We start from the raw sequence: 14,356 nt of genomic DNA on the forward strand, positions 1-14,356 counted from the left end.
GTCATTAAGACCTGACCATCAAATTCACAGTTGTATCCGTACCTGTATGAGTATTAATATTGGGTTGTGAGGTAGAACGAGTGGCGGTGTGGCAGAGGCTGGAGCCTGGAACTCTTGGACTTGCTCAGGTGTGGCTGGAGAAGAAGACCCCCCCCCCCACTAACTCAGCACCGAGTCAGTTTGGCTTACCCTAGAGGGATGGAGGTGTGGCACCTAAATTGCATGACTAAGCAGCCAGGAGCTGCTGCCCCACACTCGCATCTGTAATTAATCTCATAGATAGACTCCCTTCCTTTTTCCATTGGAGGAAGCCATCAGACGCACACATATCGACCCAGGCCTTATACATAGCCAGAGACCACCGTATCAGCGTCTACAATTCTTCGCATGCTGTCGCCCTTTTGGAAGCACAGAGGGGTCGAGTGTATCTGGCCGTCGTCATCCTTACTCAACTTTATCATTGTCTTTTTTTTTCCCATCTACTCAAGCTTAGATGACAATATGAGAACAGTTTTGAGTCCAAGCCAAGATGTCCTCTTCCTCCTTTTGTCACTCCCTTCCTTGTGAGATGATCTGCATGTTACATCATCATGGAGACATGTCAGATTCAGGGAACTGCCTGCCTACGAGGAAGACTTTGGTGGTGCATGCATACATGTGCGTGTGATGTGTGAAGTTACCAGATAAAATACCCACTCTGTATCCACCGTCCAGCCATGCCCTCCGCATCAGAAGCAATACCCTCTGCCAGGTCATCATCAACAACCCCGTCCTGCCACGACGACGAAACGACCAGTCAGCCTGGCACGCTGATGACGCTGAAGCCCATGGCTGGACCGGCGACCATGGCGCCGCTGGTGGACATGACACTCTTGATTGGCTCGTCACATAATATGCAAGCACTTATAGACTCATAATACAGATAGATTAGTATGAGGAGACATATATTACACACAAGACGACAATGGATGCCTCACAGCAACCTACTGCGTGACAGTAGGTTGCTCAGCATCGACACCCACTCATCACCAGGTGATTCTCACATACGAGTACAGATCTGTACTCATCCCAACACTCACCAAGATAGAAAAGCGTGATCTAGTAATGGTATATTCATGACAAATGCAATTATTTAGTCACAAAAACAAAATGAAAAATGAAAAATGAGAGAAAAAGAAACCCCGCTGATCGCGTTTTTAACGCCAAAAAAAGAAATATGAAGAATTTCCTCACCCAATCTATCCCAAACGCCATGCCTTTAATTCTTTTCGTTTCTCTCATATGGTGAGATTAAATAAAGAGTTATAAAATGGAAACATGTGAACAGATATGAAAATAGGGTATAAAAGGTGACACGCAAAAACGTGGGCGACAGCTGTAGACGAGAAGAGAGCAGTCTACCGCCCCTCACCTGGACGCCTACCACCACGTGCACCCGACCTGAAATAGTTGTACTGCGTGGCATCGTCCCCCCCCTCAATCGGGTACTCTGCCTGTGCTAGGCCGCTGTAACCAGAGGGCCCACCCCCCATGGCACCCACCGAGGGTCCGGGGCTGTGACTGCGCACAGGAGTCGGGTGCCGGTTCATGGGGGCCATGGGGCTCGGAGTGCGTGACGGCGCGAGGCTTTCCCCGCCTAGCGGGGCCATACCCAGCGGTTGCGCGTTGGACACGAGATTCGATGTGCTGCCATTGTCCTGGGCGTATAGGGGGCTGTGATTGAAAGTCCGGTCCACGTTACCGAGAGGCGGCACGGGTGGCGTGAAGCCGCGGTTGGGAACGCCCCGGGCGCCTTGGTACGACATGTCGGCGGCACCCGGCGAAAACGGCGTCGGCACGGACCGACCTCCAGATAGAGGGGTGCCCGCTCGGGATCCAAAACCAAACTCGCTCGCCGTCCCGGGTGTGTCGGTCCGTATAATCTCGCCGGGCCGGCCAAAGATCTCGCCGCCGCCGTGGTCCTCGGCAAACTCTGCACGGTTCTTGTAGTACTCGAAATCCATATGCGACTCCGAAACGTACTCGAAGCCCGGCATGTTGCTGTTGGCCGGCTTGCCCGGTCTGCCGCCGCCGCCGCCGTTCATGTTCTTCATAGCGTAGACATCCGAGTAGCCGCTGACACTCATCAGTTCGTCGTCACCGCCATCACGGCCGTCCGTCAGGCGACCTGTGTAGATGGCGGGCAGCAGGTTCTGGGCCTTTTGATGGACCATGGGGGTGATGAGTTTCTGGTAGAGCGAGGGGTGACCGAAGCGGCTGGCCAGGCGGTCGCTTCGCTGCCGGTCCTCCTTCTGGGCACCGGCCTCGGGATGCTTGCCGACGTTGCGGGTGCTGTAGTAGCGGATCTTGGCGTCAAACACCTTGCGGCAGTAGATCTTGAAACCAATCATGAGGAAAGGCAGGGGGCAGACACTGTAGAACTGGTACATTGTGCCGTCTCCGCGGTTCCACAGGATCAGGAGCACGACCAGGTTGGAGAGGACGGTGGCAAAGATGAAGCGGTTGAAGAGAACGCGCCAGAAGACGCCGCCAGACTCCGTCTTGGTGACGAAGCGGTAGAGGATGAGATACTTCTTGAGGTATGCGTCAATGACAAAGTACAGAGCCGTGGCAGGAAGCACGAGGGGCTGGATGCTGGCGTAGCAGAGGGCGACGGTGGCGTAGAACAGGAAGTAATTGTAATAACTGGCGTACTCAAAGGGCGGAGGGGCCGTCATCTCAATCAGCTCCCGGGGCGTAGGGCTCGAGAACTTCTTGATGAAGAAAGCCTCGAGCAGGGGGTACAGCTGGGCCAGGTCAACGGCGGCGCCGAGCTGGCGCTGCAGCAGGTAGGTGACCCAGAAGAGACTGTTGCGGCACAGCGAGATGAAGACACCCTCGCTGATGTCTTGCTTCTTGATGGCCTCCCAGCCATCGCGGCCCTTGGAAGTGCTGTCGACGACACCGGCGACAAAGGTCCAGATCACGCTGAAGAGGGTGAAGACGATGAGGTTGTTGAAGATGAAGAAATTGTAGAGGCGGGACAAAACGTGCCTCTCGCGCCCCGTCTTAGTCTTGTCACCAGCCCGGATGGCCAGGCGTCGGAATATGGTGGGCAGGACCAGGTAGACGAGCGACATGACCGAGGGTGAGAGAATACCCTGGACGATACCCCAGACAGTGGTGTTGGCCGAGAGAGACCTCTGGAAGTCGGGCCAGAAGTTGCCGAGGTTACTCAGGTTGACGAGGAAGATGGCAATCATGGCGTTGGGAGCGATCCAAAGGATAGTGAGGAGCGTGGTCCACATAAAGTTGAGCCACGACTTACGGCTGCGGGCGCCCTTGGACAGGGGCATGTTGGTCCAGATGAGGTCGTTAGGTCGGGGAGCGAGCTTGACAGTGGTGCTGTGAGGCTTCTTGCTGCGACAGGCATAGGCAATGTTGTGGGCCTCGGAGATGTCGTCGTAGCTGGCGAAGCCGTAGGGCATGATACCACGCCTGTCGACATTGGCGCGGGCCTCCTTGATCTCCAGCTCGAGGGAGCGGATGCGCTGGGTGTAGTACTCGATGGCGTCGACGCGCTGGTTGCGGGGGTAGGTGTCGTAGGCACGGTCCTTCTTCGACGGCTTGCAGGTGGGACGGCCGGGGGGCAGCTGCTGGGGGTTCTTGAGGTACTTGGCGAGTATCTTTTCGAGCTTACGGACGGCGTGGTCGTGGTCGCTGATGATCCGGGGCAGGTCCTTGACGTCTCTGGCGACAACGGTGCGGGCAAATGACGAGTTGGGAACGACCTCGTCAATTATCCTGGCAATGCCCTCGTCGGAGCGCATCTGGCGGGGGATGTCCCAGAGCATGAGGGTTCGAGCGTGCAGGCTGTCCTGGTACTCATCGCTCTCAAAGTAGGCACGGCGAAGCTTGGTGATCTTGCGGTAGTTCCACCAGAGGACGAGGACGATGGAGAGGTCCATGAGCCAGGAGACAACGACCTGGGCCCAGTTGGCCTTGCCCCAGACGTACTCAGGGGTGATTGTGCTGAACCAGTTTGTATCCTTGGGGGCGACGTCTTTGCTGTAGTGGGTTATGTTGACGGGAACGATGACGCAGACGTAGATGAGGGAGAGGATGAGGAAGATGTTGCGACACATGCGGACGAAGCGGAGGAAGACGGTTGCGTCCATTCCGATCTGGGTGATGAGGTCCTCCTCGCTAGTGCTCCACAAGGGGTTGAGCCAGGCCCACGGCGACTTGCCTATGGGGGGCGGAGCATGCTTCTCGTCGGCATGTTTGAGCTTTGGAGCGTATAATGCTTGGTGATGGGGTCGTAGGAGGGAGAAGAAGACCGTCGCGAGGACGGTAAAGCTGAGTGAAGTGATGAGGGCAGAAAGAAGCGACGCGCCGGCAAGCTATGGAGAGCGATCTGTCAGTATCGGTGTTTCCACCAGACTAAAACATCATGACAAACAGTAAGGAAGCAGCAAAGACGTAGTAAAATGTATTTTCCATTGTCTTACCTGGTCCGCAAAGGGGTTCTTAAGCAGGTTGAGAAGTTTCTTGCCAGCATCGATACCTTCCCTAGGATCGAGCAGCACCGAGGCTGAAGCAGCATCCACAGTCATGGTGTTGAAGGGATATGGTCGGGCTAGACTAGGCTAGGCCCAGGTACGAGAGGGAGCAAGCGAAGGAGCAGATGAGCGTGGGAGGAGGAAAACACGGCAGGCGGTCTCATGCGTCGGAGGCGAAAAGGAATCGATTAATACCGAGGGGAGGCGGTTATCGAGGGTTTGCCACGGGCACAAGGGCCCCACGTCGTCCTAGTTTCAGGGGATCGACGGCGGGCAGGCGATTAGACTGTCGGTTGCAACATGTGCGTGATAAGGTCGATGATGATTTAGATTGTACAGAGTTGTAGGTGTGTAGAATGGATTTTTTTTAAGGCGGTATGAAAATCCGGAGAGAAAAAGAAAAACAAAAGAATCGGAGAGAATGGGCGGAGAGAATAGGGAGAGAAGAACAGGGGATGAGTTGAATACGAGTATTCCGTAAAGAATGATGACGATTTGGGGGGGGGTGAAACAAACGATGGGCAGAATGGGGGGCCTCGTGGGGCGCGGTCGAGTCAAGAGGAAGAGGAAGAGTCTGTTGTATAGAGGCCTGTCAAAAATTGGATAGAAACGACGAGGCGGGTATCTGAAAGGAAGACAAGAAGAAAGGAAGAGAGATGAAGAAGAGAAAGAAGAGACGATGATGGGAGGGAAGGATTGAACGGTGATTCGTGCATGAAGGAAACCCCGACAAACGAGCATCGCAGTACGGAGTACAAGAGCAAAGTACAGATTACAAAAGACAAGTAAGTACAACGACAAAATAAAGTACAGAGAATATGGAGAGAGACAGAGAGGGAGGAGACAAAAGAATTGAATGCCAAAGTCAGGAGCTGCGATTCGTCACATGAATGGGGGTGGGTCGTTTTGGGGGGAGGAAAGAGGGTCGGTGGTGCCTTCCCTTGTCTTTTCTACTTTCGATGGTTTCTTCCGTCTATTATTTTCTTTGGTCGAAAGAAAAGCAAGGACGTATTGCACTTTTCCAGCAAAACACATATATATACGGAGTATACGGGTATCCGTAGATGATAGGATGACGGAGGATTATTGCCGAGAATTATGTTCCATCATTTGAATAGTAGGTTCAAAAGGCTGTTGATGTCTAGACAAGTACGAAGGATTTTAATATCCGCACAGCGTTGACCAGGTACAAAGAGACAAAGCAGGTGAGCAGTACTTCGTACCAAGGCTCAAGACCCAAGCAGGCAGGTAGCAAGCAGGGGACTTGGCAGGTGCTACCGGTGCTAGTCGACGTTGGGCCCGTTCGGCAAGCGCCATTGATCAAATGATTGGCTACTAGGGACCCGGGAGAGCCGCATGCTTGAGGGGTATATGTCTATGCTAAGAGATACTGATGGAGACTTTGTATAAGGTGTATATCCTCCATAGTGTCAAAGTATAGTCATGTATATTATCTGCTTTCTATGTATCGGTGGAGACCGACCAGACCTACCAGTAGACCCTATATTCTATTTTTACCCTGCCCCTCTCCCTCCCCCCCCAAAAGGGCCAACGTACAGCGCACTTTTAGGGGCTGATAGTAACGTATTACTGGCCTAAATGTCCTTCCCTGAAAATCATCCTCCCCCCCCTGTCTGGTATGCACCGACTAGACAGACTTTAGGCGTGGACAATACGAGGCTCGAATTCTCGTCGCAATTATCGTCTCTCTTTTTACACGAAGCATCGCAGATGACTTTTTGATAAGAAAGACGTCATACCGGACGTCTATATCTATGATGGCAGGTTGGAAGGTCAATACTCGTCGTGCCTCTGCTAGTAGTAGAGATAGGTAATAGTGGCTGTGTGAGTCCATTACATAATGATACTGCTAGTAATAGTAATATTCCTAACTTGTTCCCACAAGGTTGTGGGGTGTTATGCCGGTCTTTGTATGTATTTTCACTCTCGAGCAATCAGAAGAGACGGTGTTACAACTTAGGAATACACTTACTGCTGCTGCTGCCAATATGCTCTGGTTTTCTGGTAGTTTCTACGGATATTACAAAGTACAACAGCTTGGGACCGCAAACAACAGCAAAGTTGAAACGGGGAACTCGTCATCCCGCATTCGAGAACGGTGGGGAACGCAACCGCGCCTGTCTCGTTTCTCTACAGCCCTGCTATCAGTATGCGTACCAGAACGTGTCTTGGAAACCGTCCGATCTCCTCTTTGAGAAGTCATTGTCTTCCTCCTCCATTGTTCGTCAGAGTGCATTGATAGATTGAAGCACAGGTCTCAGTATCACGGTGCCATGGGACGGTACCTTGTATTACCATCTATACTAACTAAGCATTACTAAGTACTACTAGTAGAAGTAGTCTACGAATGCAGGGACGAGTACAGTCTTACTTGTACGTGTCGCCGAACTTCCAACTTCTCCACATAACCGCCACTTGAATGTTGTCTAGATTCTTGATAAACTCCGAACCATGGTCTCACCATGCCAGTCCCGACATACCACCAGAAATCGACGCGTAGACCCCCCTAGGAGGCTAGAACCGCATGAGTAGGAGTGAATGACCTGTTCTTCTCTGTAAAAAGGGTACTGATACTGCTTGCACTATGTATTAGGTCCTAGGACCACGTATTCCTTCGGACCAGCAATCAATTACCCCCGTAAAAAGTAAGCAGCAGAGGAGAGATGGACCAAGGCTTAAGCCTTTTTCACTCCTCCACCTCCACCCCTTCATGTTTATTGTTGATTACCCCCTTGTGACTGTCCTCGGTAATTTGCGGAGAAGATACGGACTGGTAATACGACGTATGAGTGTTACATGTAACAGATAGAGATTAACAATGCGCACTTGAGCAAGTAATAACCACATCGGATAGATCATCTGCCTGTCCGTGTCGTTTTAGAAAAAAGGAGTAGTAGCATCAATTGATGACGCCATTTTGGTAGCTTATTGTCTTGTTCTCACTAGCAGTACCTTTGACCTGGAAGGGAACGACTATGTACCGTACCGTATTCCGCCTTTTCGTTTCTCTGGGAGACAACATTCATGGATGGTTAAAACGATTTCAAAGACGAACAATAAAAAGACGAAGACGGGTAGATTAAGAAGAAGAAGACAAGAAAATGAAAGGAAATGAAAGGGGGAAAAAAAGAACAAGAAAGAAAATACCTTGACTAGAATATATCCTACTGCGCCGTCTGCTCAACGGGTCCCTGACTGCGAGTCTTGCGCTCCGTCCTACCGACCGCCGGTGGCGCCTTGGCCTTTTTAGATCTCCCACCACCAATCTTGGATTCGACCTTTTCTTTAACCCCGGACACCTTTTCGGAAATTGTGTCCGTCACTTTGCTCTTCTTGTCCGGTCGCTCATTCTTCTGTTCCTTTTCAGTCTTGGTCTCCTGACCGTTTCCATTGGCCTCTGTCTCTTCGTCTTCAGCCTTGCGCTTCCCGTTGGTGGTCGCAGGGGCAGGGGCAGGGGCAGGGGCAGCAGCAACAGCAGCGTCAGCGTCGGTATTAGCAGTGGTCGCGGGCTGTTCCTTGCCCTCTTCGTCGTCGTCATCGTCTTTTAGAAAAGCGTTTTCGTCGCGGTTGTCTTCCTTGCCATCGGGGTCATCCTGCTCCGTCGCCGTCGTCTGGAGCTCCAGCCGCGGTGTGCCTCCCGCGGGCGTCTGTGCGTTTACGGGCGTCTCGGGGACCGAGTTGACCTCGACGGGCTTAGGGACGATGACATGTTTGGGCTGCGACGAATCGTCGTCGGCCTGTTTGGCATACTTATCACCATCGGTATCAGCGGCATCGACGCCATTGCTCTTCGTCTCGGCCGCCGAGGGAGCGTCGGCGCTGATTTGAGATGTCGTTGTGTCCCCCGGACCATCCGTAGGGACCGGCGCGGCGGCTACTTTGGTTCGTCAGTCCCAATAGTAGTTTGAAAGTCGTCGTCATCCATCTCTTTCTGTCGTATATAAATATCTCCATCTATATCTCTTCGTTCTCCTCTATGAAGGGGTTGTGCGCATCAATTGTAGCTATGGCCTTACCGGTGTCTGCTGCGATGGACATGGCAATGACGTAAGGGTGCGTATGCGATGCGTGCTCGCAGGTGAGGTCGATTGGTGTTGGAAAGCGCACAGCAAAAGAGACAATTGGATTATTTGAGCGTCTGATGATAAGCAAGGAGGAGATGGAGAGGAAAGGATCCCTAATATTGGCTGTGTATGAGTATGAGGTTATGTGAAAGTGTGAAAGTGTGAAAGTGCATCTAGGGAATCATAGAACTGGAGGAGGCGGGGAGGGCAATTGATTGCGTGTGTGAATGTCACTGTGTGTGGTGGTGGTGGTTCCACTAGAGGGCGTGACAGTCGCATCATCAAGTTGCGCAATGGAACACTCCGGTCTACGATGAACCGAGTTTACCGTTTGCAGAGAAATACCAGGGATCCATAACATCTGTCAACTTCCGGTTCAGAGTACATGTATATACGTATTGGAGGTGGTGGTGGTACGGAGTACGGAATACGGATAGCAATAATACCAAAGATGTACGATGGCCGATAGTAGAGATGGAAGTTGGTCGTGGAGAAACTTGTTAACACTGTATACCTGGTGTAGGCTCGGGTAAACGTACAGTGTGAAAATTAGACCCTGGTAGCTATCAGTATATTGGCGGGGAAGTAGATCTCTACCATTATTGGTTATACCTCTACCATAGAAAGACACTCAACACACCGAGGGGAGTAGGCATTAAAACAAATCAAAAAAGTAAGGGTAAATAGAAAAACAAATTTTAGATAGATATTGGCAAGTTTTTTTCTAGAATTTCACGATATTTTGTATACGCAAGGCTGGCAGTGCTGTGAGCCGCACCCACCCGCACATAGCTCAGGGGCTGCTGAGTCATCCATCTGCACCCTCAAAGCCCCCCCCCCCCCTTAAACCTACGCACTTGAGGACAGCTTCAAGTTGACGCGATCACAATTGTTAGACGCGATCAGCCCCAACTCGACACGTTCCTTTACAATTCTGCCCTAACGATCATCAACACATCCTGACAATACCACCAATCAGATTCGATATATCATACACTTCACGCCGGAACCTCGAATCATGGCTGAGACCAAGGACAAGTACTCGGTGATCCTGCCCACGTACAATGAGCGCAAGAACCTGCCTATAATGGCGTGGCTCCTGCACCGCACCTTTACGGAAGCGTATGCTTTTTCTTCTCTTCTCTTTTTTTAACGTCTCATATACGCCTTTCCGAGTATACTGACTGACTGACTGGTTGGCTACCCCCCTCCCCCCGCAGCAACCTAGACTGGGAACTCATCATTGTCGACGACGGATCGCCCGACGGCACGCAAGAGGTTGCCAAGCAGCTCATCAACGCCTACAGCCCCAACATCGTTCTGAAGCCTCGGGCGGGCAAGCTGGGGCTGGGTACGGCGTACGTTCATGGCCTGCAGTTCACCACGGGCAACTTTGTCATCATCATGGACGCCGACTTCAGCCACCACCCCAAATTCATCCCGCGCATGGTGGCCAAGCAGCGCGAGGCTGACTACGACATCGTCACGGGAACGCGGTACGCCGGCGACGGCGGTGTCTTCGGCTGGGACCTAAAGCGCAAGTTCGTCTCCAGGGGCGCCAACCTGTTCGCCGACACGGTGCTACGCCCTGGAGTCAGTGACGTCACCGGCAGCTTCCGCCTCTACAAGAAGCCAGTCCTCGAAAAGGTCATACTGAGCACGACGTCCAAGGGGTACTCCTTCCAGATGGAGATGATTGTGCGTGCAAAGGCCATGGGTTGCTCCGTCGCCGAGGTCCCCATCTCCTTTGTCGACAGGCTGTACGGCGAGAGCAAGCTCGGCGGCGATGAGATTGTCGCTTACGCGAATGGGGTGTTTAACCTGTGGCTCAAGGTATGAGCCCAAAGGCACAAAAAAGGAAAAAGGAAAAAAAGGGTAAGAGGGAGCGTTGTAATACAAAGAGAGAAGAATATAGTGGTAGCAACAATATTATTACTACTATTATTTCATTGCGCATTATCCCTGCCAAGTTCACATATTCCTCCCACCTGTCACCATGATGGTCTGTCCAGTGACGTATGAGAACAGTGGACTCGCCACAGCAAGAATACTGCTGGCCGCCTCTGTCGCCGAGCCCGCCCTGCGCAGTGGAATGTCCCCATACGCAGCGGCGCGATCCCCCACCTCGCCGCTCTTCTGCTTGGCCGGGATACCCAGGGCGATCTTCTCGCCGTCGGGGCCGGCGACGAAGGCCCCGTCCTCCTTGTCGGCCGTCAGCCTGGTGAGGATGTGCCCGAAGGCGACAGCGTTGCAGCGCACCCCGAAGGCGGGGCCCCACTCCTTAGCGATGGTCTTGGTGAGGCCCGTCACCCCGGCCTTGGCGAGCGAGTAGTTGATCTGGCCGGCGTTGCCGTGTATGCCCGACGTGGACGAGATGTTGACTATGCTGCGGGGCGCGCCGTCCCTGACGCGGAAATAGGCCGACGCCGCGCGCACCAGCTTGAAGGGCGCCGTGCAGTGCAGGGCCACAATATTGTCCCACTGCTTGTCCGTCATCTTGTGGATCACCCCGTCCCACGTGTAGCCCGCATTGTTTACGATGATGTGGATGTGGCCCTGGCCAAAGTCCGCCGCGCGAGACACCAGCGTAGCTAAGTAGCTGTCGTCTAAGACGTTTCCGGGGACCGAGATGGCCTGCCCGCCACTCTTGTTGATGCTCTCGGCTACCACATTACCTTTGTCTGCAATTGTCAGATGTAGCCATCGAGAGCAGGGAGTGTGGGCTGCGAGAGAGAGAGAGAGAGGAAAAGAGAAACGTACTGGCGTCAATGTCGGCTACAACTACCTTTGCCCCCTCATTGGCAAATAGTCTCGCGGCTTCTGCCCCGATACCTTGCCCGCTGCCCGTTATGATGGCTACTTGGCCGTCTAGTAGACCCTTGGGGTAGTTGAGGTGGCCGGCGATTTGGGACACACGGTCTGACATGGTAGGCTTTGGTAGGGTTTACGATTGAGAATTACAAGAGGAAGTATTTCAGAATACTTGGAAGGAAATGACAACAGCAGTAACAACAAGAAGAATGGTTAGAACAACATCAATCGTTTTATATAGTCTTGCTGATTGCGTGCCGAGGTCCCTCTACTCACTACCCCGCCGCTTCCGCTTTCCGCGTATGTGGGGTAACTCACCTCCGAGGAGGGGATCATGCCGCGGTCCGTCTTTGTAGGAAACGTATTGGGCAAACTAAGTACTGGGAGAGTATAATTTGAAGAATGGCATGCTTGATAAACCGGTCCAATCCTACAGCTTGAAGTCTGACGTCGTCTTCTCCCAGCCCCGCGATGACTCATCCATCCGTGACACCTGCTCCGCCAACCTCATCTTGAGACCGCGATTTCTCTCAGTGCAGAGCTCGTACATGGTGGACAGGTTGAACAGGAGTGTGTGCGACGATGCCCCAGACTCAACGAGTTCTTCTAGAATATCCCGGCCCTGTAGACCAGTTAGTGAAATGAAATAATCGACACCGCGCAGAGAACTTGGGAACAGAGAGCATACCTCTTGAATCTTTCCCAGGTATAAAAGACAGACGGCGGCATTGATGCCCACCATTTCATCGTCCGGCACATCCTTCCTGAGCCCCTGCCACGTCTCGGCAGCAGCCTCATACGAGGCATCAGCCATATCACACAGAGCAGATATGACTCTGTCAGGTATACTTCCACCCCCTGCACTGGCACATAGGCTCCTTGCCCTGTCCACGTCTCCCAGATGGATCCACAGCAAAGCCTTTGATAAACTCAGAGTACCGTCGCCCTTATCGCGCAGGTTGGCCAAATGGCTCGCCGCACCCGAGACGTCGTCCATCTCGATGAGCGCACCGGCGACCTTGATTCCCAGATCGTGCAGCCTGGCCTTCCACAGCTCGCGCGCCGTACTGTCGTGGTCGGCCGCAGCTCGCGAGATACGGATGCGTGCCTCCCTCCCGAGGTCGTGGTAGCTCATGACGGCCCTACGCGCATCGTTGAACCCCAGGGCCTGCAGCCGGACGATGAGCACGCGTAGGTCCCAGGGGATGAGATGCTCCCCCGTAGACTCGTCGACGTAAAGCCGCGCATTGCTCGGGTCCTCGAGGGCCTTGACCTCCTGGGCGGCCAGGGACGTGGCGTCGATAAGAGTGAGGCAAGCCAGGCGTGTGTACAGGAGGGAGAAGATGCGCGCGTGGTCACGCGGGTCCACCTGGCCCTTGGAGCCTGTGAGCTCCTGGACGGCGGCGATGGCCGCGGCGCGGAAATGGCCGCGGGAAATCAGCTCATCCAGCGGTGTGTCCGGATCGGGCTGCTTGGGTGAGTTGCGAAAGGCGAGAGGCACGTTGAGCGGTGTTAGGGGGTGGTAGATCTCTGGCTTGATCAGGAAGGAAAAGTCCTTGGCACCACCAGCACCTGAGCGCCTCTCGCTTGCTGCGGTAACAGCGGGAGAGCTCGTCCGCGACCTCAATGACAGCGGGTCTGGTCGTCGGGGCTGTCCCGTGCTCGGGCTGCGTTGGGCTGGCGACTTTGGTGATGACAGAGGGGTGCTGAACGTGGCAGTGGGTGGTAAGCAGGGTGTTTTCCGGTTGGACGATCTGAGAGAAAGAGACTTACTCGTCTACGTCCAAGGGTCCCTTTGTGGAGGATCGTGGTCGGGCTGGCGGAAGGTTAGCCATGAACAGGTGTCATCCAACATGATGCAACGGAGGGAGTTTTAGATTGAGGGGATTGCGTCATGACAGCCAGATAAGAACCGGTGAAGAAGACAAAACGAGAGGGTGGGGGGAGACGCACTCTTTGTTGATGACTTGTTCCGGGTGTGGCCTTTACTGGATGTCCTCTGCGGTTCACTCATGATGGATAATCTTGTTCTTAGCCGTGGCTCCTCTCATTTGTTGTTGCGAATGGGGGGAATGAGAGCGAAGGTCTGTGTTTGGCCTATTTTGGGCGTATACGATTCAGTGTGTATATATTTTATACGTGCATATGTATGCACTGTGAAGGTACTAGTCAATATGCGTACGTCACACAGTGTACAGTGTCTATATCCTGATACAAGGTGTAAATTGGACTCAGATAATCCTCAAATCTATATATGGTATAAGAAGGTAACAGGGACCAACGATAGAGAAAAGAAAGGAATTCAAAATATGGGAGCGGCTATTCGACGCCAATTCTGCGTAAGAAACCGACCTCATGTAAGTGATGGAATAAATCAAAAACATGTACAAAGCCCCCCTCCTCCGCCCCCCAAACTTGTGACTTGCCTTTTACAAAGGACAATCAATTATATAGAACCCGCTTGGTCTGCAGTTCTCCAGAAGCAGCGCCAAGATGCTAGCATGACCGTTTCTTCTCCAAGTCGAAGCATGGGAAAGATGCGCCTTCATGCATGCATGCATGCATGCATCTTTCACACACCTCTTTCAAGCATACCTTCCGTCGCCCGTCTACGAATACACCCAACTACTGGGAGGGCAGAATTGATAATGCACGGAAATAGTCGGGTGACAGCGGTTCACAGCAGCGGCAGACAGGGTCTTCCATGTCTGTGTGGCATCAGTACAAGAACACCCCCTCTCCCCCTTCATCCCGAGCGAATAGAGGAGAAGTGCGGATGCGGATCCCTAACCGCGACTTCAAGATTGTGGAGGGGGGGGGTACAAGGTTGAACCGTCCCATCGGGGAGTAAAACGTGCAAAGGTTGTACAGCAATATACCTCATTCTACATCTCTGATATACAGACATGGTCACCAGAT

General features: G+C 53.0%; 4 protein-coding genes across 4 annotated transcripts; 1 reads left to right on the plus strand and 3 right to left on the minus strand.

Annotated features, from left to right (window-relative positions):
- Nucleotides 1-1,397: 1,397 nt before the first annotated feature.
- On the minus strand, nt 1,398-4,595 carry GMORB2_7326 (calcium permeable stress-gated cation channel; the record flags this gene model as incomplete). Its single annotated transcript, XM_035469291.1, has 2 exons — nt 1,398-4,382; nt 4,491-4,595. 2 exons carry the CDS (start codon nt 4,593-4,595, stop codon nt 1,398-1,400), a joined length of 3,090 nt encoding a protein of 1,029 aa, XP_035320986.1.
- A 3,131-nt stretch (nt 4,596-7,726) lies between these two features.
- On the minus strand, nt 7,727-8,600 carry GMORB2_7327 (uncharacterized protein; the record flags this gene model as incomplete). The annotated part of the gene is made up of 2 exons (XM_035469292.1): nt 7,727-8,439; nt 8,579-8,600. 2 exons carry the CDS (start codon nt 8,598-8,600, stop codon nt 7,727-7,729), a joined length of 735 nt encoding a protein of 244 aa, XP_035320987.1.
- A 1,044-nt stretch (nt 8,601-9,644) lies between these two features.
- On the plus strand, nt 9,645-10,465 carry GMORB2_7328 (dolichol-phosphate mannosyltransferase; the record flags this gene model as incomplete). Its single annotated transcript, XM_035469293.1, has 2 exons — nt 9,645-9,748; nt 9,847-10,465. 2 exons carry the CDS (start codon nt 9,645-9,647, stop codon nt 10,463-10,465), a joined length of 723 nt encoding a protein of 240 aa, XP_035320988.1.
- A 132-nt stretch (nt 10,466-10,597) lies between these two features.
- On the minus strand, nt 10,598-13,451 carry GMORB2_7329 (3-oxoacyl-[acyl-carrier protein] reductase; the record flags this gene model as incomplete). The annotated part of the gene is made up of 7 exons (XM_035469294.1): nt 10,598-11,307; nt 11,387-11,558; nt 11,756-11,810; nt 11,872-12,059; nt 12,126-13,143; nt 13,211-13,253; nt 13,391-13,451. The coding sequence occupies 7 exons, from the start codon at nt 13,449-13,451 to the stop codon at nt 10,598-10,600; spliced, it is 2,247 nt and encodes a 748-aa protein (XP_035320989.1).
- Between the last annotated feature and the right edge of the window lie 905 nt (nt 13,452-14,356).

This window comes from Geosmithia morbida, assembly GCF_012550715.1.
Source record: "Geosmithia morbida isolate 1262 chromosome Unknown scaffold_8, whole genome shotgun sequence".
NCBI lineage: Eukaryota > Fungi > Ascomycota > Sordariomycetes > Hypocreales > Bionectriaceae > Geosmithia > Geosmithia morbida.